General features: G+C 52.3%; 1 protein-coding gene across 1 annotated transcript in view; it reads right to left on the bottom strand.

The window, feature by feature from the left end:
• Nucleotides 1–2,635: 2,635 nt before the first annotated feature.
• The window catches only part of LOC103296960 (myosin-13), a 47,386-nt gene continuing 23,216 nt past the window's right edge, over nt 2,636–26,805 (bottom strand). Inside the window, exons 19-40 of the mRNA XM_008153586.2 lie at nt 26,432–26,568; nt 24,660–24,915; nt 22,736–22,978; nt 20,822–20,998; nt 20,109–20,254; nt 19,918–20,008; nt 18,493–18,882; nt 16,033–16,159; nt 15,831–15,949; nt 13,921–14,117; nt 13,376–13,559; nt 12,845–13,010; nt 11,981–12,105; nt 10,751–11,056; nt 10,467–10,670; nt 9,016–9,141; nt 8,587–8,757; nt 6,376–6,480; nt 6,201–6,296; nt 4,593–4,780; nt 4,220–4,270; nt 2,636–2,777 (exon numbers count right to left, since the gene is read on the bottom strand). Of these exons, the coding sequence (XP_008151808.2) occupies nt 2,636–2,777; nt 4,220–4,270; nt 4,593–4,780; nt 6,201–6,296; nt 6,376–6,480; nt 8,587–8,757; nt 9,016–9,141; nt 10,467–10,670; nt 10,751–11,056; nt 11,981–12,105; nt 12,845–13,010; nt 13,376–13,559; nt 13,921–14,117; nt 15,831–15,949; nt 16,033–16,159; nt 18,493–18,882; nt 19,918–20,008; nt 20,109–20,254; nt 20,822–20,998; nt 22,736–22,978; nt 24,660–24,915; nt 26,432–26,568 (3,747 nt within the window). The remainder of the gene's footprint in view (nt 2,778–4,219; nt 4,271–4,592; nt 4,781–6,200; nt 6,297–6,375; nt 6,481–8,586; nt 8,758–9,015; nt 9,142–10,466; nt 10,671–10,750; nt 11,057–11,980; nt 12,106–12,844; nt 13,011–13,375; nt 13,560–13,920; nt 14,118–15,830; nt 15,950–16,032; nt 16,160–18,492; nt 18,883–19,917; nt 20,009–20,108; nt 20,255–20,821; nt 20,999–22,735; nt 22,979–24,659; nt 24,916–26,431; nt 26,569–26,805) is intronic.

The raw sequence follows: 26,805 nt of genomic DNA, 5'->3' as shown, positions 1-26,805 counted from the left end.
TAAATACCCTTGACCTCCCTCTCCTTCCTTCTGCTTCTTCTATCCCAGCTCCCCATTGGCTGGACTCACCCAAAAAGCCAGAGGGCAAGGAAGCCCGTTGTACCTGTGTTGGGCCACTGGAAAAAGGTAGACGCGGTCTGCAGGGTCCAATGGCACAGGTAGTTTGGGTACCTCGCCGGGGAGCGGACACCCTGATCCTTTGTCTTGGGCCTTCTGGAACTGCCACGGACCACCTTCCCCCCAGAAACATTAAGGCCTGGTCACCTGCCCTGCCTGGGAACTAGGGGCTGGGGTGTTGGGGCCAAGTCTGTGGAGGTGCACGCCTTCTCGTCCAGCCCGCTAGAAGTTCCGGGTCAGGAGAAGGAGCAGGCCCTGAGCACGGTTTCACCCTCCACTGCCAGGGCCATCCCCAGGGCATGCTCTCTGCCCGGCCAGCCCTAGCCTCCATCTGAGGTTCTGCAGAGTCCTCTTCTATGGAAACTCGGTTGGGGAGCCTGGGAGCTTGGGAGACCTGGGTGTCTCCTTCCAACTATATCCTGAGGGGTTACCCGACCTTATCACTAATCTGAATGTTCTCATCTGCCAGACCAGGGGTCTGGGCCAGCGACCATGACTTCCTCTGTCTAATTCCACGGCTTTAGGAGTGTCCTCTCCAGGTCCCTTGCATAATGAAGCCTGTCTTTCCACAGCCAGGAGGTGGCAGCAAAGCTCTGTTTTGAAGGGGCCCGTAGGCCAGGGTAGGCTCTGCTCTCCAAGGCCCAGGGCTCAAAGTCCAGGTTTGGTGGCTGGGTCTCACTACTGAATAATAATAATAATAATAATAATAATAATAATAGTAATAATAATAACAACAACAACATTATTATTATCTCTGTTGTTAGTAAGACAGCCACAATGCCCTCTCCAGTTGGGTAGTGCTCTATAGTGGAGGAAACCTTCTGCGCAGTATCCTGTAGGGATCTTTTTTTTTTTTTTTTTTCAACACCACCACAGAGCAGGTAGGAAGCGCTGGGCTTGCAGCCCATGTTGAGGCTGAGAGACATTCTCAGACTTACCCAGGCCTCCTGGAAAGTAGGATGTGCCAAGACAGAAGCCCAAGCTTTCGTCCTGTGCATGTCTCACCATGTGCAAGTCCCCTCTACTTCCCTCTTCATCTTGGAGGGGCCAGGGGTACCCAACCCAAGACCCAGGGCCTGAATTTGGTTTCCAGTTGCCATGGGGGTGCTGGGGAAGAACACTCAGCACAGGAACCCCATGTTCATCCCCTCCTCTTTCTTCCAGCTTCCAGAAAATTTTTATTTTATCATTGCCAGGGCATACTTGGTGTCTAGGTAGGAAAGTTTCTCATTCATTCATTCATTCATTTATTCATTCATCTCTCCATTCAATAATTGGGATTCTGCTGTAGTATAAGACACTGTTATGTACTATGAAGGATGTAGAAATGTTCTTTCTCTTCTAACTCAGAGGTCTGGGAACTAGGGGCTGGGGTGTTGGGGCCAAGTAAGTGCAGAGATACCTGGGGGTGGCTTCCTCCTAGGGGTCCCCGGGTGAACTGGGGAGTACTTGAGCAGATGGAATTTAGATCTGCTTTTTTGGGTGCCAGGGAGGAGTGACGCCATAGGAATTTTTGTTGATGACCTCCAACTGCATGGTGTATTAGCTCCTCAAACCAGAGGAAGCTCCTGAGAGACACAGCCCAAGCCTCAGACTGTTGTCCATCTGGACCCTGTCTTACACTCCACCTGTGTCCGCAGGCCATGTCTCCCCCTCCCCATCATGATAACAGGTTACCAGTGCTAACTGTAGGCCAGGCTCTAGACTAAGGGCACTTCTTTCTTTTTTTTAAAATATATTTTAATGATTTTTTACAGAGAGGAAGGGAGAGGGATAGAGAGTTAGAAACATCGATAAGAGAGAAACATTGATTAGCTGCCTCCTGCACACCCCCTACTGGGGATGTGCCCACAGCCAAGGTACATGCCCTTGACTGGAATCGAACCTGGGACCCTTCAGTCCGAAGGCTGATGCTCTATCCACTGAGCCAAACCAGTTAGGGCCTAAGGGCACTTCTTGAATATTCTTATTTACCTCTCAAAACAACCCTATGAAGTCCATTGTTATACCCATTTTACATGTGAGAAAGCTGACACTTGAGTCATGAGGGAATTTCCCCCAAATCACAATGATAGTGAGTGGTGGGCCAGAACTGGGACCCAGGGGCTGGCACCCAGGGCTCCTACCACTACAGCATCATCACACACGGGAAAACCCTCCCTCCAGAGACTCTGCCTGTGTGTGAGTCTGAAGAGCTGCTCTCTCTTTTCCTGCTCATCACTGTGCACCCTACCCGGCCTGCAACGCCTCTAGAAAGTGAGGGTGTTGATACCGCCTCATCTCCTGATGGGCTTGTTGGGAGACTGGAACGGAAAAAATGGGCATGTGAACACTTAGCATCATACAAAATCGATCTGTGTATGTGATATGGTATCATCGCTCTTATGGGGAGGGCGATGTGGTGGGGTGGCAGGAGGGCTGACCTAGGGACTGGTACCCGGACTTTGAGAATGGCCTGTTTCCTTGCCTGTGAAATTGAGGAGAATAAAGAGATCATTGTTAATAGACTCTTTCATTCCTAATACTCAGCAATGAGGATGATAATGGTGACCATGGTGATGACAGTGGTGGCGGTGGTAAGGATAGAAATGATGATAGTGATAGCAGTGACAGTGATGATGATGATGATGATGATGATGATGATGACAATAGTGAGGATGCTAATGATAGTGATAATGGTGATGTCAGACATCTGAGGACACCTGACCTCAGAATCATTTCCTGTTACCACCCTGCTGCCAGCCCTCAGCTCCCAGCCCTGCTGTGTACAAGTCATGCAGCGGTGGGCTGGTGATGAAATGGAAAGGAGCTCTAGAAGGATTGGTCTAAGACATTGGAGGATGCTACTCTCATTGCCTGGGACACAGTAACCCAGTACTTACTATCAGTTAATGGCTTTAGTGAGACACAATTCACAATTATACAAGCATCAAGCAATCAATTGTGAAACATTTTTGGTGCCTCTAAAAGGTGCCCTGCTCCCTGCTGCCCACCCAGTGTCCCAGTGAAGCTGCGATTACTATTACCTCTGCCTTACACATCAGCACTTTGGGGCTCAAAGAAGAGACTGACTGGCCCAAGGCCACACAGTTGGTATGTGACAGCATCAGCATTCCATCCAGGTTTGCTGGAACCCACAGCCCGTGCTCTGACCGCACTGGGCGGCACTTCAGGTTCAGAGAACACGTGTAACCAACCCCAGGCCACATAGCTACAGGCATTAAGGGGTCAGGCTGGGACTCAAATGTAGTGTTGGCTCCTAATCCCGCTCCTTCAGGGTAAGCAAATGAACATAAGCAGAATCCGCGGGATCCCTGGGCCTGGGAGCGAACTCTAAAACTTGCAGTAACTCCTTTATTGGTGCCTGGTCCCAGCCTCAGGCCTGAGTCTGGAAGTCAGTGGCTCCTGGGGCCCAGCTGCTCCCTTCACCGGTGGCCCTGAGCATTGTGAGGAGAATCCATCCAGGTCCAGAGGAGTGACCCCAGCCAGCGGAAGAAGCAAAGCTTGCAAGACAGGCCCCTGTCCAGTCCTCCGAAGCACCTGTCTTCCCTGGAGTGGAGCATTTGAGAGCACCTACTACCTCTCTGCTGCCTGGGAGCTGTGGGTGGGTCTGAGAGGAGGGTAACGTGGTCCCAGGAGGGATGGGATGGGAAGCAGACTTGCTTGGAGGAAAGAGCCCTGGGTAGAGTCTGTGAATCTTTGGGTCTACTCTCCACTCTGCCCTGAACAACTACCGTCAGAGTACTACATCCATCTGGGCCCAGTTTCCCTACCTGTAAATTTAGAAAGAAATGGGGGACTGAATTGGAAAGAAGCATGAGTTCCAGGAAGAAAATGTGCTATAGTTACCTGAAGGGTCTTTCTTTTGAAATGCTATGGAAGCCAGTGATTTATCTGGCAATGGGCTGGACTTCCCCTTTCTACTTGGGGCAAGGAGCCTCCACGTTCACATTCCTTACTCTCTTTATATGAAGGAGAGATCAGACGAGGATCTAAAAGGCAGCCCACGGGAGAGCGATGGGCCGCGGTAATAAACACAGAGGAGCCGAGTGTCTGAGTAGTTAGGAGAATTTATTTCTCACAATATCTTCCCTCCACTCGCCTGGAGGTGCCCATGGCAACAGGCATCAGGAGGGCCTCATTCTTCCATCTTCTGTGGGAGAAAAAAAATCGTACACAGGATATGAGTCAAACCGAAGGCGAGGCTGAGTGCCGTCTGCAAGTGGGGCGGCTGCAAGGGCTGGAACCTCAGACAAATATTATGGATGCATGACTGAAGCAAGGCCCTCAAGCCCGGGGGAAGGAGCCCACCCACTGGAAAGCAGGGCCTCTGGCCACGGGGAGGGATGGGAGTGATAAGATGTGTGGCCCCTGGTCCCTCGCTTTTCTCCTGGAGCCTAGAACCCCGGGTTCTGGCTAAAGCAGTGGCATCTGTGAGCCAACGACTAGCACAGGGAAGAGGCACCCACAGATACCCTCCGAACCCTCCCTGGGGCTCAGCACGTCTAGGGAAGAAGTCTGCTCTCACCTGGCCCCCAACATCTCGGCTCTTGGCCCTCAGTTTGTTGACCTGGGACTCGGCGATGTCTGCCCGCTCCTCGGCCTCCTCCAGCTCGTGCTGGGTCCTCCGGCATCTGGACAGCTGCGTGTTGGCCTGCTCCTCCTGAGCGGAAGACAGAGGGGTAGGAGGCTGAGGCAGCCCCTTACTCTGGCTCTGAGGCCCCCAGTCCCTGCAGGCCGCTGGGGAACTGGGGAACCAGGACAGCTTGGGTCCCAGCTTCACTGATGGCAGAGGAGAGAAAGCTGAGCAATCCAGGGGTGAGGATGCAACCTGCACCCCTGTGTCCCTGCACCCCTTTTCTATGCCGTCTCTCCCACTGGAGCTTTTTGAAAGAAAACCAAGTCCAGAGTCTTCCCACGGCACCTGGAGGTGTCAGAGACCAATGGCCCAAGTCCCCATTGCCCTGTTCCTGCTCCCAGCACCATCTGCCTATGGCCGGGCCATTGTCTGGGTCTATTTCAGCATTAGCCAAGGGTTCCTGACAAAGGTGGCCTCCTGGGCCCCCTCCAGGCTGGCCAGTCCCGCTGCCACTGTTCTAATGTGATGATGAGCACGCGTCTCCCTGCTCTGTAACCAGCGCAGATCTGTCCCTTTGATGTCAAGACAGAACCAACCAGCCCCCGGGGCAGGGAAGAGAAAGGACAAGGAGAGGAGCCACATGCTCAGGCATTTATCTAGGACAGGGTCCCCCTGTTTTGTTCCTCAGAACACTGGTCCTGTGGGAAGCTCTGCATATAAGAACAAGGTGCTCAGGCCCATGAAGGGTGGGAATGGTACATTCTAGAATGCCTCTTCCACTTTGCAGAGCCAACTACATATGACCTACAGAATCAGAGAAATTCTTGAAGTAAAGCAACCAGTTCAACGTTTTTAAACCCAGCATTTCCAATTGATTTCTTTTCTATAAAAGAAACACCCCTTCCCATGCCCCTCCCTCCGGCCCCAGCTTCCTGCTGTTGACACCCCTCAGACCCAATGTCCCCGGGAGATACTTTGGGAAATGCCGGTTTCAGCCCATTTCATTTCTTCCCTGTTGGTATTCCCTGTTTGATCGAGGGCTGATCACAAGGAAGGACTGGGGTGATGGGCATCAGGGAGGGCTCAGGGAGAGCAGGAGTGGTGGTGCGCAGGATGGGGACCAGGGAGGGGAGTGGGATGAAGTGTCTAAGGTCAGATCACAGGGGCAGGACGGCTGGTGGGGTGGGCTGAGGTGGTTAGGGAGTCAGGGTGAAGAGAGGCCAGCAGGTGGGCTAAGACGCTCTGGGGTGGGTGGGATAGTGTGAGCTGGGCTGAGGCCCAGTGAAGGGATCGGGGGAGCTGGTCACATGGGGTGAGGCAAGGGCACAGAGGAGGAGGTGGGCAGGACGTGTTACACGGACCGGGGGACGGAGGGTACAGGTGTCCTTGCTTTATGGCCTGTGAAAACCGCCTGAGCTCTGTGGACTGTAGGAAACAGGACACACTCCCAGCAGGGCTGGGGGACACTTAGGCCGGTGTGCGCCCCGAGAGCTCCCCCACTTACGGCCTCCTCGGCCTGCCTCTTGTACGCCTTCACTTTGGCCTGCAGCTTGTCCACCAGGTCCTGGAGCCTCAGGATGTTCTTGCGGTCCTCCTCGGCCTGCGAACAGAGCATCCTTGCCAGGCCCCGGCCGCTGCCGCCTCCCATCAGAGCACTCACCCAGGCTCCGTGCCTCTACCTGGTAAGTCATCTCCTTGACTTTTCGCTCGTATTTGTGGGTCCCCTTCAGAGCTTCGGCCCCCCTCTTCTGCTCAGCATCCAGCTCGTTTTCCAACTCCCGCACCTGGTAAAGAGAACGCGGAATGCAGGCCAGACCGCCCCGGCTCTCCATGGACTGGACTGGGCGCCTGTCCTTGCAGGGGGATCTCAGCGTCTCCTCTGAGGATGCAGAAGCCACGTGTACTCACGAGGCCACCACGCCTGCATGCGGTGGGCTTTGTGCAAATGAGAACAAGGCACCTCTGTGGTCAGGGGCAGCCGCAGGTGCACACAGCCCCACTACCGGGTCCGGCTTTGCAAGGAAGCCGCTTCCCTTGGCGTCACGCAGCCTGGCCAGAGCGGTGCCTCAGCCCGGCTTGCCACGCAGGCCAAGACTGCATGGCTGCTCCAGGTGGCCCGGCTCCTGACCCAGCGAGGCAGCGGGGGTCCTGGTGAGAACCGGAGCCAGGAGCAGTCCGGGGTGCGCTCAAGTCCGGGCTCGTTGACTGAGCCAAGCAGGGCAGCAGCCCGCACTGGGAATGAATTTTTGTGCATTTGGGGTGGAGATGATCATTCCTGCCCAAGCTATCGCCAGTGTGGGGATCGAATGACACCAAAGGCGTGAAAGTGTTTTTTAAACGACACGGCGCTACCCAGGCGTGATTAATTTCATAGCCGCGTCCACCTTGCCTGAAGTCTTGACGGCAGAGGACAGCCATTGAGAACGCAGGTCACCAATGGTGGCCCCAACTCTGTGATCAGAGAGAGCCCAAAGGGGGCATGGGGTGGCGGCCAGCCATTGGGAATCCCGCTGTCACAGGCAGGGTAGATCTGGGCTTTCGGATTCCCCAGCTCAGCTTTGTAATCTATCAGTGGAAAAGGCCACCTCTGGCCCCCGCTCCAAACAAGATCCCACCCACACCCATACCCGGTGGGGTCCTGGGAGCTGTCTGCCTTCAGGTTTTACAAAACATTCTTTCCCGGGGGGAGGGGGGAGCTCTCCAGGCCTCTGTAAGGTTTATGAAACCGGGGTAACTGGGCAGCTGGCAACGAACGGGAGGATGTTGAAGGTTCCTCATCCTGCGGGGGTGGGGGAGGGTGGAGGCTGGCTGAGGGACCCCTGCCAGCCCAGGAATCACAGAATCAGAGGGTGGCAAGGGATCGCGTTCCTCCCTCAAGGCCTAAGCTCATGTTAATAGAATAGGACTGGAAATAATTAAAAATAAACATGTAGAGATATTTTTTGGAAGCCCCGACTTCCCCGGTGTTGACTTCTGCCACTCATGCTGCGTAGTTTCCAGCCAAAAACACCCTTCCACATTTCAAGTGTGCCCGTGCTGGGACCACCTCCGGGGGAGGCTGGCTGGGAGAATGACTGTATTTGGGTCTTTCCTGCTGGGATAAGTGGTCTCCTCCTCTCGGTGGCCTCCTCCCCCTCTTCCCCTCCCACTCTTCCAGTTCCTTTCTCCTGGGGACAAGAGGCATCTGACAACCTCCCCCACACAGCCCTTCTTCAAAATACTAACTGGTAGCGGAGCCCATTTTAAAAACCAATTAAATATACCATCGCGGGCCTAAAGGGAAACAAGCAGCAAAGAAACTCAACAACCACAAAGTCTACTCCCGGATGACAAAGCGCAGGGCTGCCCTGTGTGGGGCACTGACGTGGCGCGCTGGCGCAGAGGCGCCAATCGCCCTCCCCGGGATGCCCCAGATGCCTTCAGAGATGGGGAAGTCAGGGGAGGGAGTGGGGTCCAGGAGTGGGAGACGGAGGGAGGCTCCAGACTTTACACAGGATGGGCCACTATTTATCGAAGTGGAGGTTGGTCCAAAATTTAAATCCCACTAAAACGTGTACTTTTTAAATTGTAAACTGTATCTCTCCCCCCCCCGCCCCCCATTTATGTGGGTCTGAAACTCTATAAAACCAGAATGTGAACACTTACAGATGTCATCACACTGCAGTTGTTGAGGGAGAAGCATTCTACAGTGGATTTGCGTGAGCTGGGGTGGAGGGATCGGCGAAAAGGAACAGGTGGGACATTTGGCTCACAGGGAGTTTTGCAAGAAGTCCTCAAGCTAAGTCTGCAGTCTGCTCGGTCAGTGGCCACTTTCCCACCACCCACTGTGGTTCTGCCCGGGGACGGGGACTGGGAATCACTTTGGGAGGGAGTCCCCTCGGGCCAGCTACCCGGTTCTCCAGCTTCTGGATCTGCTTCTTCCCGCCCTTCAGGGCCAGCTGCTCAGCCTCATCCAGACGGTGCTGCAGGTCCTTCACCGTCTGCTCCAGGTTCTTCTTCATCCGCTCCAGGTGGGCACTGGTGTCCTGCTCCTTCTTCAGCTCCTCGGCCATCATGGCCGCCTGGGTAAGTTCACAGAAAACATCCATGGGCCATCCACCCATCCCATCCCATCCTTCCTCGGAGCACGTGCAAGATGCTAAGGTTGGTGCTGTGTGTGCTGATGTATAGCACTCCCCCACGTCGCTAGTCCATCTCTTCAGGAAGCCACCACTGACGGACTTAGATCTTAAGGAGATGGATCTGCGTGTCATGCCCAGGCTTAGAAGCCCCCTCCTTCTTCCCCAAGGGCATCTCTGAAAAGAAAGAACGGAGCTCACATCCGTGATGGCTTTCTTGGCCTTCTCCTCTGCGTTTCTGGATTCCTGGATAGAGTTCTCCACCTCTGCCTGGCACTGGGCTATGTCAGCTTCCAGCTTCTTCTTGATGTTTATCAGGCTTGTGTTCTACAAGGAAAATTAGGTACCGGAAGTGTAGGTTATAATTGGGCACTTCAAACAATTGGAAGGGAGAGGGCTCGGTGGGGAAGGACGTAAACCATGATCGGTTCCATTCCTCATTTTCACACGGGGTTTGCTAGACACTGTTTTGGTCTTGACCAAACAGAACGTCCTAAGACAGACCCAAGAATTGCACATGAAATAATTGAATAAAGGATAAAAGTGGACTTTCAAATATTTGAGGAAGAACAGATTATTCAAAAAGGTGTTGGAAGAAGGAAATGATTTGTTGACATAGCTATACAAAATGAAAAATAATTCTAATGATCAAAATATACCGTAAATAGAATTTTTAAAGTGAGGACAAACTGGAATACATTTGCAATGATTATTACTGAAAAATAGTCCCTGTCTTAACGTAAAACAAATCAATAAGCAAAAAGGGCAAGAAGTACAAATAGGTAAGACACAACAGAAGAAATCCAAGTGGCAAAAAATATGATGAAATGTCTGCCTCAGTAATCAAAGAAATAAGAATTTTAAAAAAATAAATATTTTCAACAATAAAATTGGTCAAGTTTAAAAAATAATAGCTAAGGTCTTTGAGAATTTATAAGAAAGAGTTCCCAATGGGTAATAAAAATTGGGACAACTTAATTAAAGATCAGTTTACAGTGTATTACAAATTTATTTATTTCTAGGAATATTAGGAAAATAATAATAATGGATATATGTGAAAACTTAGTTCACATAAGCAGTTTTTCTAATAGTAAATTTTAAAGAAGTTCATCATAGCAGTTTTTCTAATAGTAAATTTTTTTGGCGGAATGATATAAAACATCTAATCAGAGAATTAGTTAAATAAAAATGCCATAATACTCAACTAAAATGGACTACCTTTCTGTCATTAAAAACAGTTATAGAAAACTCTCTAAAGATGTAGAAACATATTCATGACACATTGTTAAATGAAAATAAGTTGCAAAAAGTTTGATCACATTTTTACAAAAAATATAATATTTATTGACATAGACAAGGGCTTAGCATGAAAGGTCTCAAAATATTAACAACATGGTTATCACTTTTCTTCTGCTCCTTTGTTTGTATTCTCTATTTATTTATAAAAAGGAATTTTTTAAAAACTTTCATAAAAATGACAAAAGTAATTATTTTGAACGACAATCCTAACTTTCTAAGATTATGGCTTCTACCATAAAGCCTTCTCCAGCCCCTTCATGCAGTCATTCACCCTTCCTTTCTCTGACTTCCCACACACGCATGATCTTCTATGTTCAGAGGAAGAAAGCCCCATGGAGGGAGCCCGGCTGCACCTGGGAGTGCAGCAGCTGCACCCGGTCGCTGGCATCCAGCAGCTCCTGCTCGGACAGCCTGCGGGTCCGCTCGGTCTGCTCCAGGGCCACCTTCATCTCCTCCAGCTCCTCCAGCAGCAGGCCGCTTCTGCGCTCCGTGATGGCCAGCTGCTCCTTGAGGTCCTCGTTGCTCCGCAGGGCGTCGTCCAGCTGCAGCTGGGAGTCCTGCAGGGGGCAGCAGGAGTGAGGCCGGAGCCCACAGGCCGAGGGCACAGCCGCCCGCCCCCCCAAGGCCCCACGGTCACCTTGAGCTGGCCCTGGACTGTGCGCAGGTGCTTCTGGGTCTCCGCCAGCTGGCGGTTGGAGTGACCCAGCTGGATCTCCATCTCATTGAGATCTCCCTCCATCTTCTTCAGCCTCAGGGCGTCGTTCCGGCTCTGGATCTCCGCATCCAGCATGCTCTGCATGGCCTCTGCGGCCCGCTGGCTGTTTCTCTTTAGCTGCTCGATTTCTTCATCCTTCTCCGTGACCTTGCGGTCAAGCTCGGATTTTACCTGGCTCAGCTCTAGCTGGACACGCAAAATCTTGCTCTCTTCATGTTCCAAGGAACCCTGATAAAAGCACAGGAGCGATTGGAAGTTCTGTGGGCACTTGGATGGATATTTTCCATTGTTATGATAAAACTAGAGGCTCAGTGCACAAAATTCGTGCACGGGTAGGGTCCCCAGGCCTGGCCTGGCCAGAGATCAGGGCATTCTGGCTGCTGGCCAGGGCCTTCCTTCATTCTGCGCTGCCCCCTGGTGGTCAGAGCACGTCATAGCGAGCAGTAGAACTCCCAGTAGGTTGAACTTTAGAGACAATTTGCCTATTAGCCTTTTATTATATAGGATGGGTATGATAATAACACCCATTTTACAGATGAGTAGAACAACACTCAAGAAGCTCAAACGACTTGCTCCTGAACGTCCCTTCTAGTAATGAAACTGGAACTAAACCTTTGTGATTAACAACTAGGTCTTGAGGGGGGAATTAGTGAACATTTTATTGAGTGTGTCTATTAACAAGGCTATAAGTCAGGAGCCAACCTATTCTCTAAAATGTCAGGGCAATTGCTCTCCCTTTATCCCTTTGTGAAACTTTACAAATTTACGCAAATTTCCCTAGAAACTTCTCGAGAGCGCCGCCCTGCACTGGCCTCAGCTGAGTATGAGCTCAGGCCGCGGCACTGTGGTCAGTGCAGGACTCCCAGTAGCCAGAGGTGATCGTGGGCTATGTTAAAAACGAGGGCTTCGGAGCCAGCTCTCGGATGTTTGGTGAAGGATTTCTTGCTTCCCAAGAGGAAACACTGAGGACATAACAAACAAATGAATTTATCTTCAAAAGGGGAGACAGGATGGACTAGAGGACACAGAGAACGCAGCAGAGCCCAGCTGTCTCCCGGGCCTCCCGGCAGGAAGGCCCCCCCCAGGGGTGCGCTGGCCCCTCCTTCAGCGCCCACCCTCCTGAGCTCCCGTGTGCCGCGTCCCAGAACTTGCCTCCACCTCCTCGAGGGCAGCCTGGAGGTCCGACTTTTCCTGCTCCACTTGCTTCTTGGTCTTTTCCACTTCCTGAAGATGCTTGCCAGTTTCTGCCATCTGCTCGGTTAGGTCCGAAATCTCCTCTGCAAAGGACAGGCTTGATTTAGGCTGCGCGACAGCCTCCGAGGGACAGTGCAGGCCTTGGCAGGCAGCTTAGGGCCGGCGATTCACTCAGGACATTCATGTGGGAGAGAGCAGGCGAAGCCCTCGGGTGAGGTGTGAGCAGAGGGAGGTGGGTTGCCGCACCTGAGCTGTGCAGAGAGCGAGTGAAAGAGCATCGTGTGGCTCCAAACTTCCCAAAGCTCTGCAGCGGCCCAGAGGACGGAGGAGAGAAGTGTGGAGAGCATGCACAGACCTGCATGCCACACTGAGACGGGATCCGGGGAAATGTTCTCCCACAGGGATCTCAGCACCCCACTACGCCCTCTGGTTTAGAGGATGCAACTTTCTGCCACTGTGCCTTTCACAGGAGGCCTCAGGCCTCACGGTGAACTGAGCAGATGTGCGGATTTGGGGGGCAGTGGGAAGGAGGAGGCATGCGGAGGTGGTTGTGCACATGGGGGAGGGGTGGCTGGCTGAGAAGGGGCATATTACACACCTGTGGTGGTCAGAGAGCTCACCTTGCAGATTTTTAAATTTTCATTTTATTTTTTTTTTAGAGAAAGAGAAACATCGATTGGCTGCCTCCCGTATGCACCCCAACTGGGGATGGAACCCACGACCTAGGTATGTGCCTGGACCGGGAATCGAACCTGCCACCTTCCACCTTTTGGTGTATCCGATGACGCTACAACCAGCTGAGCCACACCGGCCAGGGCTCACCTTGCAGATTTTTATTCTCCCGCCTCAGTGTCTCCAACTGATCCACCACCTCCTCGTAGGCATTCCGCATCTTGAAGATTTCAGTACTCAGGGACCTGGACTCTTTCTGAGCTGCTTCCAACTCAGCTTGGCCCTCATCCAGCTTCTGCTTCCACTCTGCCAGGACCTGGGGGGAGACGCAGGGCATGTGAGGAGCAGGAAGGGCAGGGGGCCGTCAGCAACACCGAGGGTTACCCTTCCATCCTTAGGACCAGGGAGACAGGGGCCCCTTCTAGAGCAGCCCCCATGCTCTGATATCCCTACCGTGATCCACCGTGTTCTTAAAGATGCTTTCATCTCAAAGGAAACAGAATTAGCTTTAACTAAAAAGAGAATTCCCTTTCGAGGGACCGTCACCAAAGTCAAGAGACACCGTCCATCCCCAAGCTCCCCGAATGGGGACACCCTGCTCTGCGGGTTGTGTGAGCATCTCCCACGTGGGCACGAGGGCCGTCACTCTCATCACCGCCACCACCGCGCGGGAGGAAGGACCTTGTCGAAGTTCCTCTGCTTCTTGTCCAGGGTGGCGCAGGCGGCGTTGGCCCGCTCCAGACCCAGCATCAGGTCGTCCACTTCGCCCTGGAGCCGCTGCTTGGTTTTCTCCAGGGACGCGCACTTGGCGCTCACCGCCTCCGTGTTTTCCTCCGCTTCCTGGAGCCTCTGGGCCAGCTTTTTCCTAAGAGAACCAGATGTTTCTCCCTTGGCAAAGGTGGACTATCTCAGGAGGGCTACACCGGAAGAGAAACAAGCAGTCTACAGGGACTGGACCTGGACAAGAGCAAGACCTGGAGTTTGATGAATAGGAAGGATTTACGTAACATCCGAAAGGTCCCAAAGAGCTTGGTGGCCACGCAGGTCACCGAGGGGACACCCAGGGAACCAGGACGAATGGATGGTCCCCACAGGAAGGAAGGAGCACCTATGTGAATGCTCAGAAAACCCAGGGCCTCGGAGGAGGGGTGCTCCAGGAAGGGTTGGTTCTCTGTTCCTTCACCTGTGCCTCGGGGTCACCTCTCCTACGTAACCTGGGGCCGTACTTGGCCTCCTCCAGCTCCTCTGTGCGCTGGATGGCATCCGTCTCGTACTTGGTCCTCCACTGGGCCACCTCGCTGTTGGCCTTGGACAGCGCCCGCTGCAGCTCGGCCTTGGCTTCCTGCTCCTCCTCATACTGTTCCCGCAGCAGGTCGCAGTCGTGGCGGGAGGACTGCAGGGCGTGGGCCAGGGCGTTCTTGGCCTGGGGAATCGCAGTGGTGACAAATGGCAGGAACATGTGGCCATTTCCCAAGTTACGGTGTTTTCACGTAAACCAGCACGTCCCCAAGTCGAATCGTCATTTCCTTGCTGCCTTCCCAAACTTGGCTGTCACAGCGCCTCGCCTATTTTAGTCACTTAATTTTTAGAAAGCTGACTCCTTTGTTATATTTAATTACATTTAATTTAGAAGTAAACTGTCACACTACAGCAGGTGGAACGCCGTTAACAGGTGCCACGATGAGAAGGTACCCCTAAGAATCAACGCAAGGGAAGTGAAGCAGCAGCATCGCCTTCTACGTGGGTAGGTACTGGGCCGCCGTGGCTCTGTGCCCGGGGCCTGCCCCCTAGGTCTCGGTAAGTAAATCGCCAAGTGCTAGAGAGCTGGTACCTAAGTGGAGACCGCGTCCTCATGTGATCAGAAGAACTGAAGCAAAAGTCGATGCAATGCTGTGGAGCCCTGCGACCGTGAAAACCCAAAGGCATCTTTGGTGCCACTGTGGGCTGCTGCCCCACGTCTGTGAGCCCGATCTGTGCCACTTCCACGCTCCGCCTCCGCCTCCTGAGAGGAGGACACGCCCGGAGGCCTCCACACCCATCCCTGTCTGGGCAGGACCACGGATGGCTTAGCGCTCATCACGCCAGTCACAAACACTCTGTGGTACCACCAAATGCAGCAACTTAGACATTTGCATCCTTTTAAAGACACAGATGAACAACAGGACTTTGCTGAGGAGAACGTAGCGACTACGGTGTCCTGGCCTGAGGACAGCGCGCTCCGTTAGCGGACCTGCTCATGACTCCCTCAGGCTCCGGGTCTCACTGCTCCGTTAGCGGACCTGCTCATGACTCCCTCAGGCTCCGGGTCTCACTGCTCCCTGGCCCTTCCCATACAACAGAAAGGTGGAGACAAAAGTAGCACTGGCTCTTTTTTAGCTAGAGCGTGAGAGATTTCCTAAAGATGGCTCTATAAGGCATCGCCGGTGCACGCGGCCCTCAGAATTACAACTACACACGCTTGTGGACTCCTGGATTCTCACTCTAATGAGCAGCTTCACTAAGCACCTGCTGTGTGCTCTGTCCTACTGTGCACTATTCCTGCTGTTTACAACTACAGTGGGCAATTATTCCTGCCCTCTAGGGGTTTACAGATCAGTGGGAGACCTGCAATATAAACATAAACGGCTAGATATTGGCATCAAGAACACGATGATGACGTGTATGTTTATGTCGATGTCCCAGGGGTGCCTCTACAATCGTGTAGTCTTTTCTGGGGGAGGGCAGCTTGAAATTGGGGATTGCAGCAGGGGCTACACAAAGTGTGAAGAAGAAAGAGGAGGCCATCTCGAGGGGCCGGATGAATTGCTGGGCAGCGTGAAAGAATATACAAAGGCAGGGATGTCAAGCCGGGGAAGTGGTAGGGAGGGGGCGAAGGGGACGCCCCTAGCTGGAGAGGGAAGTGCATCAGAACCCCCTGGGAGACAGAAGACCCAGAGGATGGAGCCCCCTAGGGCTGAGGAAGGAGATCTGATGTCAAGGTCCCCTCACCTCGCAGACCCGGCTCCTGCCCACTGCAGACGGAGGACAGGCACCCGCGGCACCCGCTTCTGTGACGCAGCCGGCCTCCCACCAGCCCCGAGGCCTCCGGCTCTCAGGTGCTGTCCGACGCTGCCATCCCAGGAACGGTGGTTCTTACCTTGGTTTCTTCATCCAGTTGCCTCTTCAGCTCCTCCAGCTGCTGGGTGAGGGCCTGCTTGCCTCTGGTGAGCTGTGAAACCAGCACCTCCTTCTCCTCCACTTGGTGGCTCAGCTCCCCTAACGCACGGACGTGGCCCCGGTCAGCCTTGCGCCTGCCTCCCCCGTGGCCCGCCGCCCCGCAGCGCCCCACCCGGCCTCACCGTTCTGGGTCTGCAGTCTCGCCTTCTGCATGTTCAGATCGTGGATTAACTGTGTCTGCTGGTCGTCCTTGGCTTTGATTTCATTAAACTGGTCTTCCACAGTCCGGCACAGTCTCTCCATGTTACTCTTAAAAACAAGCCAACGTGAGTGGGGAATGGGTTCCTGGTGTCCAGAATGGCCCAGGCTGTCTGATAGATTAGCTTCTTGTTAGGTTAAATGAAAATACAGAGAGCACACAGAGGTACGTGCTAAAAAGTCATTTCACATGTGCTGTGTTTTTATTTGTGGTTGTTGCTTAATCACCAATAGCTGGGAACAGCATGCCCGGGCAGACAAGTATTTAGTGATTTGTGAACAAACCTTTGAGAAAACACCACTCAAAGGAGCCCCAGGATCTCCTTATAACATAAGCAGTTCTATTGCCATGTCAATAGCATGACCTCCTGATGTGTCTGAGTGCGACAATATAATCAGGGGAGAGGCTGAGCATCTCATTAATTACACCAAAAGTTTCCTGCGGCGGCGGCGGCCTGCCAGAGCCCCTCCCGCAGCCGCCGGCTGTCCTGTCCTTTTGTGAAGTTTGTTTAAAAACCTTGAGTATGCTGTAGACCTCTTCCCTCCCCTCCCACCTCGTATAACATAAAGTGAATATATTGAGCATATATTTGTCCTTGGGCTGCAAAGTGTGAGATGACAGCAGGAGAGGCAGGGACGTTGGATTCAGAGGAAGACTTCGAGGAGCTCAGGCATCTTTGAGAAGATGACTTATGCGTGTGACATCATCAAATCGGGGGTAGTCAAAAAAGGGATGGGGACTCACAAAGAGAAAAATCAAAGGATTCAACAACGTAAAAAATATAAGGCGATAGCCCAGCCTGTGTGGCTCAGTGGTTGAGCATTGACCTATGAACCAGGAGGTCACGGTTTGCTTCCCTGTCAGGGCACATGCCCAGGTTGCAGCTCAATACCCAGTAGGGGGCATGCAGGGGGCAGCTGGTCAATGATTCTCTCTCATCGCTGATGTTTCTATCTCCCTTTCTCCCTCTCCCTTCCTCTCTGAAATCAATAAAAATATATTTTAAAAATAAGGCACTATAAAGTGGTTCTTCCACTGAATATTAAAAGTGAGAACTGAGAGCATGGTGCTATGATAGGGAGGCAGTAGGGTGGGGCTGGTTATAGGCACAGCACATGGGTGATGCTGGAGTTTCCTGTAACTCACCCATCCTGCAACCTGGCTTGGCTTGCTTGGGCGGGTGGTGGCTGGGGGGAGGAGGAAGGGGAGTGGGAGGGAGAAAGAGAAAGAGAATACATACAGACACACTTCTCAAGGGAAGGGGGAAAACACGACACAGGTGGGGGAAATGGCTAAGTTAGAAGGAGAGAGAGGAGTTGCAGTGAGGAAGAAATAAAAGGGCTGAACGAGCAGTGTGAACCCAGCTCAATAAAGGCAGCAAGAGGCACCAAGGACACCGCCCTAATCCTCTGATCCTCTCTCCATTCCTTCCCCCACAGACACTCCGGCCTCTGGGCAGCCCTCTGCAGGAGGTCCACAGCCCCAGTCTGGGGTCACCCCTTCTTCTAGCCCAGCTGGGCAGCCCCAGGGACAACTCTGAGCTCATTATTTTTAAGTCCTCACCCGAGGCCATGCTTTTATTGATTTTAGAGAGAGAGGAAGGGAGAGGGAGAGAAATAGAAACATCAATCAGTGGCTTCTTGCTGGAGCCTGACTGGGGGTTGAACTCACACCCTGGATATGTGCCCTGACTGGGAATCGAACCTGAGAACCTTCAGTGCACCAACTGAGCCTCCCGGGCCAGGACCAGGGCGCCTCTTCAATCTAGGAGCCCACGGCTCCTCTCCGGGGAACTCTTTGCTTTGGTCACACACAGAGGCCAGTTTACCATGAAGCTGGTGACGTTTAGGCTCTGCGTCCTCACTCGTGTGGGCCCCGACTGCAGGGAGCTGTGGCCCCAGGTGGGGCGGGGGGCGGGGGAGGCCAGGCACAAGCAAGAATGTCCTCCTGGGCAGGCATTTCTGACAAATGGCCTGAGGAGGCCTGAGCAGACAGGGGCCCCATTCTCCAAGGAGCCAGTAATCTGTGACTTACTTTCTCATTCTAAATTAATACTTACTTACATGCTTAATTTTGTGTTCATATTTTATGTATATTTTCCTTAAAGGCCCCTCCCCTCCTGAGTTTTCTGTGCTTTAAGTGCCACAAGACCTGGGCCTGCCCCTGGTCTCACGTGTGATTTCACATGGGCTCTGCTTCCCAGGGACTGATACTGTGGGCTCAGATAAGCACGCCTAGCAAGGCCCCTCGGTGCAATCCACCCACAGGTTTAGTTCTAGAAAATGCCGGATGGATCAGAAACTTTCTGGAAAACTCTGGGAAGATAATGAGGGCTTGAGTTGTACGGCAGCCTCGCATTTGCCAAGAGCAGAGAGGCAGGTACCTTCGACTTGGAGACGCTCTCGATGTTGCTGGCCATGTCATCGATCTCCATCTTCATCTCACTCTTCTCCTTCTCCAGTTTCTGCTTGACCCTCTGCAGATTGTCTATCTGCTCCCCAAGTTCAGCCACACTGTCCGCGTGCTTCTTCCTCAGGGTGGCTGCTGTGGCTTCGTGCTGCAGGGTGGCCTCCTCCAGGTCCCTGCGCATTTTCTGGAACTCGGCCTCCCTCTTCTTGTTCATCTCAATCTGGGCTGAAGTTGCGCCGCTGGCTTCCTCCAGCCGCTCGCTGATCTCCTCCAGTTCCCGGGAGAGGTCCGAGCGCTGCTTCTCAATCCGGCCTCTGAGCGTGCGTTCTGCTTCCATCTCTTCCTCCAGCTCCTCCGTGCGGGCCTGAAAGGGCCTGTGTCAGCAATGCTGTGGGGGCAGCAGCCGCAGGGGGAGGGCAGGATGGTGCAGGATAGAGCACAGGCAGCGTGAACTAAAGAACACACTATACGATTAAATTAGTGTCAAAAACTCAGCAGCAATCCAAATGTCCCCCAGTAGGGAGGTGGTCAGGTCAACCGTGATGGAGCCGCAGCAGCTGGTCCACAGCCACCATGGACAGCTCTGCAGGATGAATTGAGCAAGTTGCAGAACGATAGTCTCAGCATGATATTGATATGTATATACGTTGTATATATTTATGTACACATATACATTTATTATAATGTTCTTGTTCCCTCATATTTTTATGCATATATATAAGCTTATACGTGTGTTGTATATATAATAAGCACTAGAGGCCCGGTGCATGAATTCGTGCACAGGTGAGGACCCTCAGCCTGGCCGGCGATCGGGGCGATTGGGGCCATCGGGGCTGATGGGGCGGGCTGGCCAGGGGGTGGGGAGGGACCACAGGAGGTTGGCTGGCTGTGGGAGGTTGGCTGGCTGTGGGAAGTTGGCTGTGGGAGTGCACTGACCACCAGGGGGCAGCTCCTGCATTGAGCATATGCCCTCTGGTGGTCAGTGCGTGTCATAGTGACTGGTTGTTCGGTCGTTTGGTCATTCGGTCGTTTGGTCGCTTAGGCTTTTATATATAGAGATATATTTTGAGGTCTTATGTACATAAATCCATAGTGAAACATCCAGAAGGATGCACCTCCAATTGGCACTGGTGGTGACCTCTGAGAAGACAGTAAGGGCACTGGGTTTAGAGTGGCGAGCAAAGCAATATCCTGCCTCACTGGTAAGAGGTTAATTATGTCCAAGGAAACCCATTGATGTGGAACTTGGAAAATTGAAATATTAATTTCAGTAAATAAAGGGAAGGAAGGACATTGTCTCCAGCTGCAAGGGGAGGGAGGAAAGAAGCAGCGACGGAAGCAGAGGGGACGGGGTGAGGAGGCGAGGCCCAGGGCGCTGTCGGGGGGCTCCCGGCCTCACCTGCAGCTCTTTAATCTTCTTCTGTAACTGCAGACTGTGAACTTGCTCGTCGTCCATCTTGCTTTGTAACTGACTGATTTCAAACTCCTTCCTGCAAATAGATATATAGGCATTTCGCATGAAAGAGAAGCCTGTTAAAGGGGAAAGTTGACTTTCGTGCTCAAACACAGAGGTCCAGATGAAACAGCTACTTTTTCAGTTTCTCCTCTACTTGCTGCCTGTCGTTCTCCAGATCCATGATGGCTTCCTGGGCCATTTTCAGGTCTCCTTCCAGCTTCCTCTTCACTCTCTCCAGGTCGGCCCGCAGCTTCTTCTCCTGCTCCAGGCAGCCCTCGAGCTGGGACAAAAGTGGGGAGGCTGAGGCCCTGCTGGGAGAGTGCACTTGCCCCTTAGCCAGTGCACCAGGCTGTCCCAGGCTCCCGGGGTGTGACTGTGGCCTTGGTGATGATGATGATGATGATATTAGCTCATGGTTCACTAACACTGCGTGCTGAGCTTTCCATGGACACCTTCCGAGGTGGAGCTAGTTGTGTCCCCATTTCACAAGGTGGAAATGGAGCCTCAAGTTTAAGTGCTTGCTCAGCATTCCAGATGTGCTTGGAAAGGGCTGAGACCTCAACCCAGTGACTCTGACTCCGGAGTCTGAAGTTAAGCCCTTGCACCCTGTCTAGACCCTGCATCCCGTCTAGACCCCTGCATCCTGCCTAGACCCTGCATCCCGTCTAGACCCCTGCCTCCCCCCTAGACCCCTGCATCCTGCCTAGACCCCTGCATCCTGTCTAGACCCCTGCATCCCGCCTAGACCCCTGCATCCTGTCTAGACCCCTGCATCCTGTCTAGACCCCGCCTTTCCTGAGCACCTGCAGGCGCCGCGTGTGAGAGCCCAGCAGAGAAATGCCCTCACATCATCTGCCTGCTGCTCCAGCTTGGCATTGACTTTGATGAGACCATTGACTTTGTCCTCTTCAACCTGCAGGTCATCCAGTGTCTGCTGATGAGCCTCCTGCAGGGCTTTTTTCTCCCTGGTCAGCTTGGAGATGTTTTCTTCAAGGGCCGTCATTTCTTCGGAAAGGTTCTTTACCTGGGACAATATCAACACTAGTTCAAGCCAAACAATTAAACCAGAGCGTCCAGCAAAGGCTACTGAGTCTCTTATTGAAGGACTTGGCTAAATGTTGTCCTTTCATTGAAGGACACTGTTAAATGAGAAAATGCTGCCTCTGAAGGGAACACGCCAATCTATATCCACCTGACACATCACGGGAATTTGCTTATTAGGTTGGCTGATTGGGGTTTGGAATGAGGCAGGAAGGGGAAGGATAATCCGGAATGGGAGTCCTATGTTGTCCGGAAGCAGGACAAGGGCACCGAACACGGAACTTTAAAGCATTAAATTAAACATTGCCCCATGTCAACACTCTTCCAGATCACAGAGTACTAACTCCTGGCCCGGAGGCTGAATCCAACCACAGACATCTTTTCTTTAGTCCTCATAGTGGTTTACAACTTGGAATAAGTTACCAACATTGAAAAACTAGAGATGTCACATAAAATCTGGGTTTCTGGTCTCTTATAGAAAGTTGGAAGCCCTGGCAATGCCGATTCCCATTCCCACCTGGCAACAGCTGGCTGGCGCTGTCATGGCTGCCACTTGTGGACAGGGTGAACGCTCTCCATTTTGCCACAATCTCCTCTGCCCCCTATTGTCTCTTTTCACTACATCCAGTTGTCCATCCAGCACTGACTGAGACAGCCCACACCTGGCCATCATCACCCTATGTTCTACTATCTCATTGGCAGCCATTATGAAATGAATCATGTAGTGCACTCTTCATTTAGTTCTGTGAAATATTTACTCTCTTGTGTGCATCTAATTTTAGTCTACACATGGCATCATGCTGTGTCTTTCATTTTCCTACTTTTCTTTACTCAGCACTAGTTCTTTTATATCCATCTTGTTGCCCTATGAGCATCCTCCACGTCTCACCTCTCCATTCCCTAGCATGGGCCCCGATGCTGTCTCCAGCTTTATCCACTCCCCACCCCCACCCCAGGCAATGCTGCCACGCACATCCCCACACATGTCTCAGTATGGACTGGAGGGAAATTTCCCTGGTCTCTACACTGAGGAGCAAAAACACTGGGTTGAGGATGTGTGGATTCTGAATTCAACTAAGTATTTCCAGATGGCGTTCCTGAAGGCTGCGTGCATCCGTCTACCAGGGGTCCTCAAACTTTTTAAACAGGGGGCCAGTTCACTGTCCCTCAGACCGTTGGAGGGCCGGACTATAGTTTAAAAAAAGCTATGAACAAATTCCTATGCACACTGCACATATCTTATTTTGAAGTAAAAAAACAATAACAACAAAAAAAAAACTGCATAAACACCCGCATGTGGCCCACGGGCCGTAGTTTGAGGATGCCTGGTCTGTACCAATAGTGCCTCCCTGACAGTATCTAGTTTTCTGCCTCCTTCACCCCTTGTCTCCCTCCATGTCTGCCTGGCCCGGGGGCATTCTTGTTTGCTCCTCCTGTGTCAAGTGAAGTGAAAACAAAGATGAACAGGACTCCAGACCTCCTGCTTTGTGGAGGAAGCGGTGGGGCTGGGAGTCTGTGGTACCCCTAGGGAGGGCTGAGAAGCCTGCAGGGTAGAGAACAAGGCTGAGGGTAGAATGGGGTGGACTCCAACCACTCTCTACTCCTCCTGCCTCCACTCCAGGCAATGCTGGGTTAGGGGGGGTCCCGCCTGCCTGCCTCTTCCCTACAGAGAGGAGTCAGGACCAGCCAAGAAACTGCGGGGTCCCTGGGGTTCGTCCACCTTGTTCTCCGTGGCATGCTTCTCCTTCTCCACTTTGGTCAGGGTCAGCTCCAGGTCGTCGATGTCTCTTTTGAGAGAGGAGCACTTATCCTCCAGGTTCCTCTTCTTGGCAACAAGCTCAGAGTTTGTTTCTTCCTCCTCTTCCAGCCTCTCATTCAGCTCCTTGACCTTTGCTTCCAGTTGAATCTTGCATTTGATGAGCCCCTCGCACCGCTCCTCGGCGTCCATCAGGTTTTCCGTTTCCTGAAGGGACCGGGGCGTTATGTGTGGATCAGCCTCCTGACAGATCCTAGAAAGGAAAGGCTTTGCCCTCCCCAAGCCCATTAACTAATGCTAAGGAGTGGCCACACGCATGCGTGCGCGCGCACACACACACACACATGCACACACACCCTCATGTGCATGTAGCATCCACATGCTTCATTTTAAACCACCGTGGGCATCATCCTCTTCATAAAAACTCACCTCAAATAATTTCAAGCCAAGGCGTTCGTGGAGTTTATGAAGCCTCTGCTAATTCTGGACGCCCAACCATCTCACTCTGCCCACTACCACCAGCTAAAAGGTAACTAATCCCTATGCTATCACAAACTAATAGTTTGAAAACGTCACTGCCTTTTAACTTTCAACAGGAAAGTCCTGGCTATGTCACCTTAGCCTGGCCTCCTTGAGCTACAGAACAGAAAATTCAAAACAGACAGGGGTAAGTGATTAAGTAAGTACACATCCCAGAACACCTGCCGGGAGTCTCTAGGACAGACCATATTAATTCTTAAACTAAACTGGGCCATCGCTTCTCACACAAGAGTATTGTAAGGACTGGACACACCTTCCAAGGGTATGAATGAAAACAGACTGGCAAGCGCAAGAGTCTGTGTTTACTGAACATGTGCTATGTGCTGGGCATTTTACACGCATGGACTCATCTGATCCTTCCAGCAACCCTATGAGGTGGGAATATTACTATGCCCATCTTACAGATAAGAATACTGAGGCACACAGTGGATGAGCATCTTGCCCGAGGCCACACAGCTGTCAAATGGAGGACCTGGGATGCAAACCCAGCAGCTGGTTCCAAACCTTGTCCTCTCGCCACTACGCTTGGGAGTGCGTGCCTAATAACCACATTTACGGACTGGGAACGTGGAAAGGGGAAGGGAAGATGCTTTTCACAGAAGGCAAGAGGTAAAGGTACTTGGGGATTTAAAAAAGGACAAACAAAAAAAGACTTAACTCTGTGAAATGGTGCAATTACATGGTCAGAGTGGCACGGTGTCCATGGCCATGTCTTCCCTATTTCCTTGATAAAAATGCGGATCTTTAAAGAATTTTTACTATAACTATATTATCGAAAATCATGTATAGAAAACTACTCTTTCTACTTTGAATTTTTTAGTGTTTTATCTTTATTAATAAACTTTTTTTTTAAATTCTCACCTAAGGATATTTTCTCCACTGATATTCAGAGAGAGTGGAAGGGAGAGGAAGAGACAGAGAAACATCGACGGAGAGAGACACATTGATTGGCTGCCTCCTACACTGGTCCAGACGGCCAGGGATGGAGCCTGCAACTGAGGTACATACCATTGACCAGGGCCTACACTGTAACCACTGAGCAAATTGGCCAGGGCTTATTTACAAACATTTAAAATACCTATTACATTCCTGACAACGTTTATGATGATGACACATACCCACAGCAAGACAGATCTAACTCCACCATGAAAAACAGGCGGGCAGAGATTCACCTAGCAGTGCATGTTCCAGCATGCTCTGCTTTCCCTAAGCCAGGGCCCGCCTCCTTTGACTGGAGTGTGGTGCTGCAATACTTGATATGACCACTAGGTGGCACCAATGTCCCTCGAATAGACACCTAATGGGGCCTCAAGGTTGCTCCTCCTTTTTCTCTTAAGAAGGCACTTACAGACTGGACCTGCAACTGGAGGTCATTCTTTTCCTGCAGCAGGGACACCATTTTCTCCTCCAGCTCCTTCCGGCGAGCTTCAGACCTGGCCAGTTCCTCCTTGGCCCTCTGGAAGTCTTCCTTCATGGTGGCCATCTCCTTCTCCGCCTCCGCACTTTTGAGGAGGGGCTTGATCTTGAAGAACAGGTTCATCCAGGGCCAGTGCTTGACGTTCATAAAAGAGCGGATGTTGTACTGGATGCAGAAGATGGAGTCCCTGTATATCCGTTAGGACTGGGGTTAATGAACCACAGCGAGGTCTTGTCTCCACCCACCTACCCTGTGGGCCCCAGGACCTGCACCACTCCAGGCTGGGTGGGAAGGAAGTACAGCCAAGCTGAGCAGGGCCTACGGACTCCAGAGTAGATTCTTAAAAAGGGGGGGCGGGGGTGTGCAGAGGAAACAGAATGTTGATCAGCCTCCTGACAGACCCTAGAAAAGTTGGGAGGCGAGATGGGGCATGGACCACTGGTGGTCTCCCATTCACCAGCTCCCTCCTGGGAGTACTCTGCCTAAGCATGCTGGTGCCTCCTGTTTATTGGGTCTTTCTCCCTCATTTGACTAGTTAGCTCTCACCTTTTGAAACTCTGAGAGCTAATTATTTGCCATGTGGGCTCCGTCTTTATGCTTAAATATTGGCGTACACCCGGGCCTGCCTTCAGTCCACTGGTCGTCTCCCGGACTCCTGCCCTCGTTGAATGGATCCATTTTCCTAATTTCGACACCTACACTGTCTCCTACTCGTCACCCTCTGCAGCTTCCTATCACACAGCTCACGTTTATCTGAAAACGGACTTTTCTTTCCTTTAAACTGTACCCTCCTTCGGGATGTTTTTAATTTCTGCACTGGCTTTCCTTTGCTTCACCAAGCCAGGTGCCTGGGAGATGTTCTTGACTAGTACATGTTGATGGCCCAGACGGCAATGACAATGCCTGAGCGACACAGGGAATCAGGGCATCTGGGAGGGCGGGCTTCCACCCAAAGTCCCCTCTTCCTGGGATTCCCACACATGACCAGCTACCGTTGCTGCTATTCCTTCTGCTTGCCCACAGACCATTTCCTAACTTAGGTCCCGGCCAACTGTTTTTGGGACTTCTGCCACAGCCTGGTCTTGGTCTCTCCTGTCCTCTAGGTCCTACTCTCCTTGGAGCTGCCAGGGGTCTGAGCTGCAAACTGGGGGAGGGGATGGGGGGTGGGGTGGGGAGGGGGGCTCTCACTTATACACCTTCCACGGCTTCCCACCGACCAGATGATCCCATATGGGCTCATTAACACAGGGACCTTCACTCCCTGCACCTCACCCTTGCTCCAAATGTCACCTGCTTGTTGGGCTCCCTCCCCGGCCGCTCTCTCCAGCCACACAGAGCTGATTTCAGAAAATCCTTTCTTCTCACTGACCCTTTCATGCCAACCCCACCTCTAACAAGGTAGGGGGCCTATTCTCCAGTCCCTCTCTCTCCTGAATATAATGCTGACAGTGTATGGATCTATCACAGGCATTAAAATTAGCCATGCACCTGTCTGCTTCCCACCCATCGGGAGCTCCTGGAGGGCAGGATTCCTTTCTGTGTCCCCAGGGCCAAGCAGAGACCCCAACAATGAATTCCTGCTCAGGAAATGTTGGTTGAGTGGATGAACAAGTACATCAATGTCCTGAGACTAAAAGCAGGAAGTGATCATCTGCTCCTAAGGAGGGACGGCAGGATAAGGTGGAGGTGAGGGTCTGGGTCACCTCCTCTCCATCATCTTCTTGAACTCCACCCGCATCAGGTACCCTCGGCACAGGGCCTGCGTGCGCGTCATCAGGATCACCAGCTTCTCATCCCTCATCTCCTCCAGAAGTCCCAGGAGCCCAGCTTTGAAAAACACCTGTATTAAAAGAGAGACAGCCCTGCTCTGTTCTCCGCAGGAGACAGCCCTCAGCCTCAGGAGAACCTCTTCCGGTCCAACCCCAGCCCTCGACTTCCGACACCTGGGTGGGGACCTCAGCCCGCTGGCTCCCAGGTCTCAAGTCTCAGGGGCCCCGGTCTCCTCAGCAGCCCCTGCTGTGTCTTGTTCCAAAGCACACCCCAGGCCCCACCAACCCGCATGGACCGATCCTGACAA

This window comes from Eptesicus fuscus, chromosome 20 (genome assembly GCF_027574615.1).
Source record: "Eptesicus fuscus isolate TK198812 chromosome 20, DD_ASM_mEF_20220401, whole genome shotgun sequence".
NCBI lineage: Eukaryota > Metazoa > Chordata > Mammalia > Chiroptera > Vespertilionidae > Eptesicus > Eptesicus fuscus.
The sequence above is the reverse complement of the archived record's forward strand: the minus strand, read 5'-3'. Positions and strand labels throughout refer to the sequence as shown.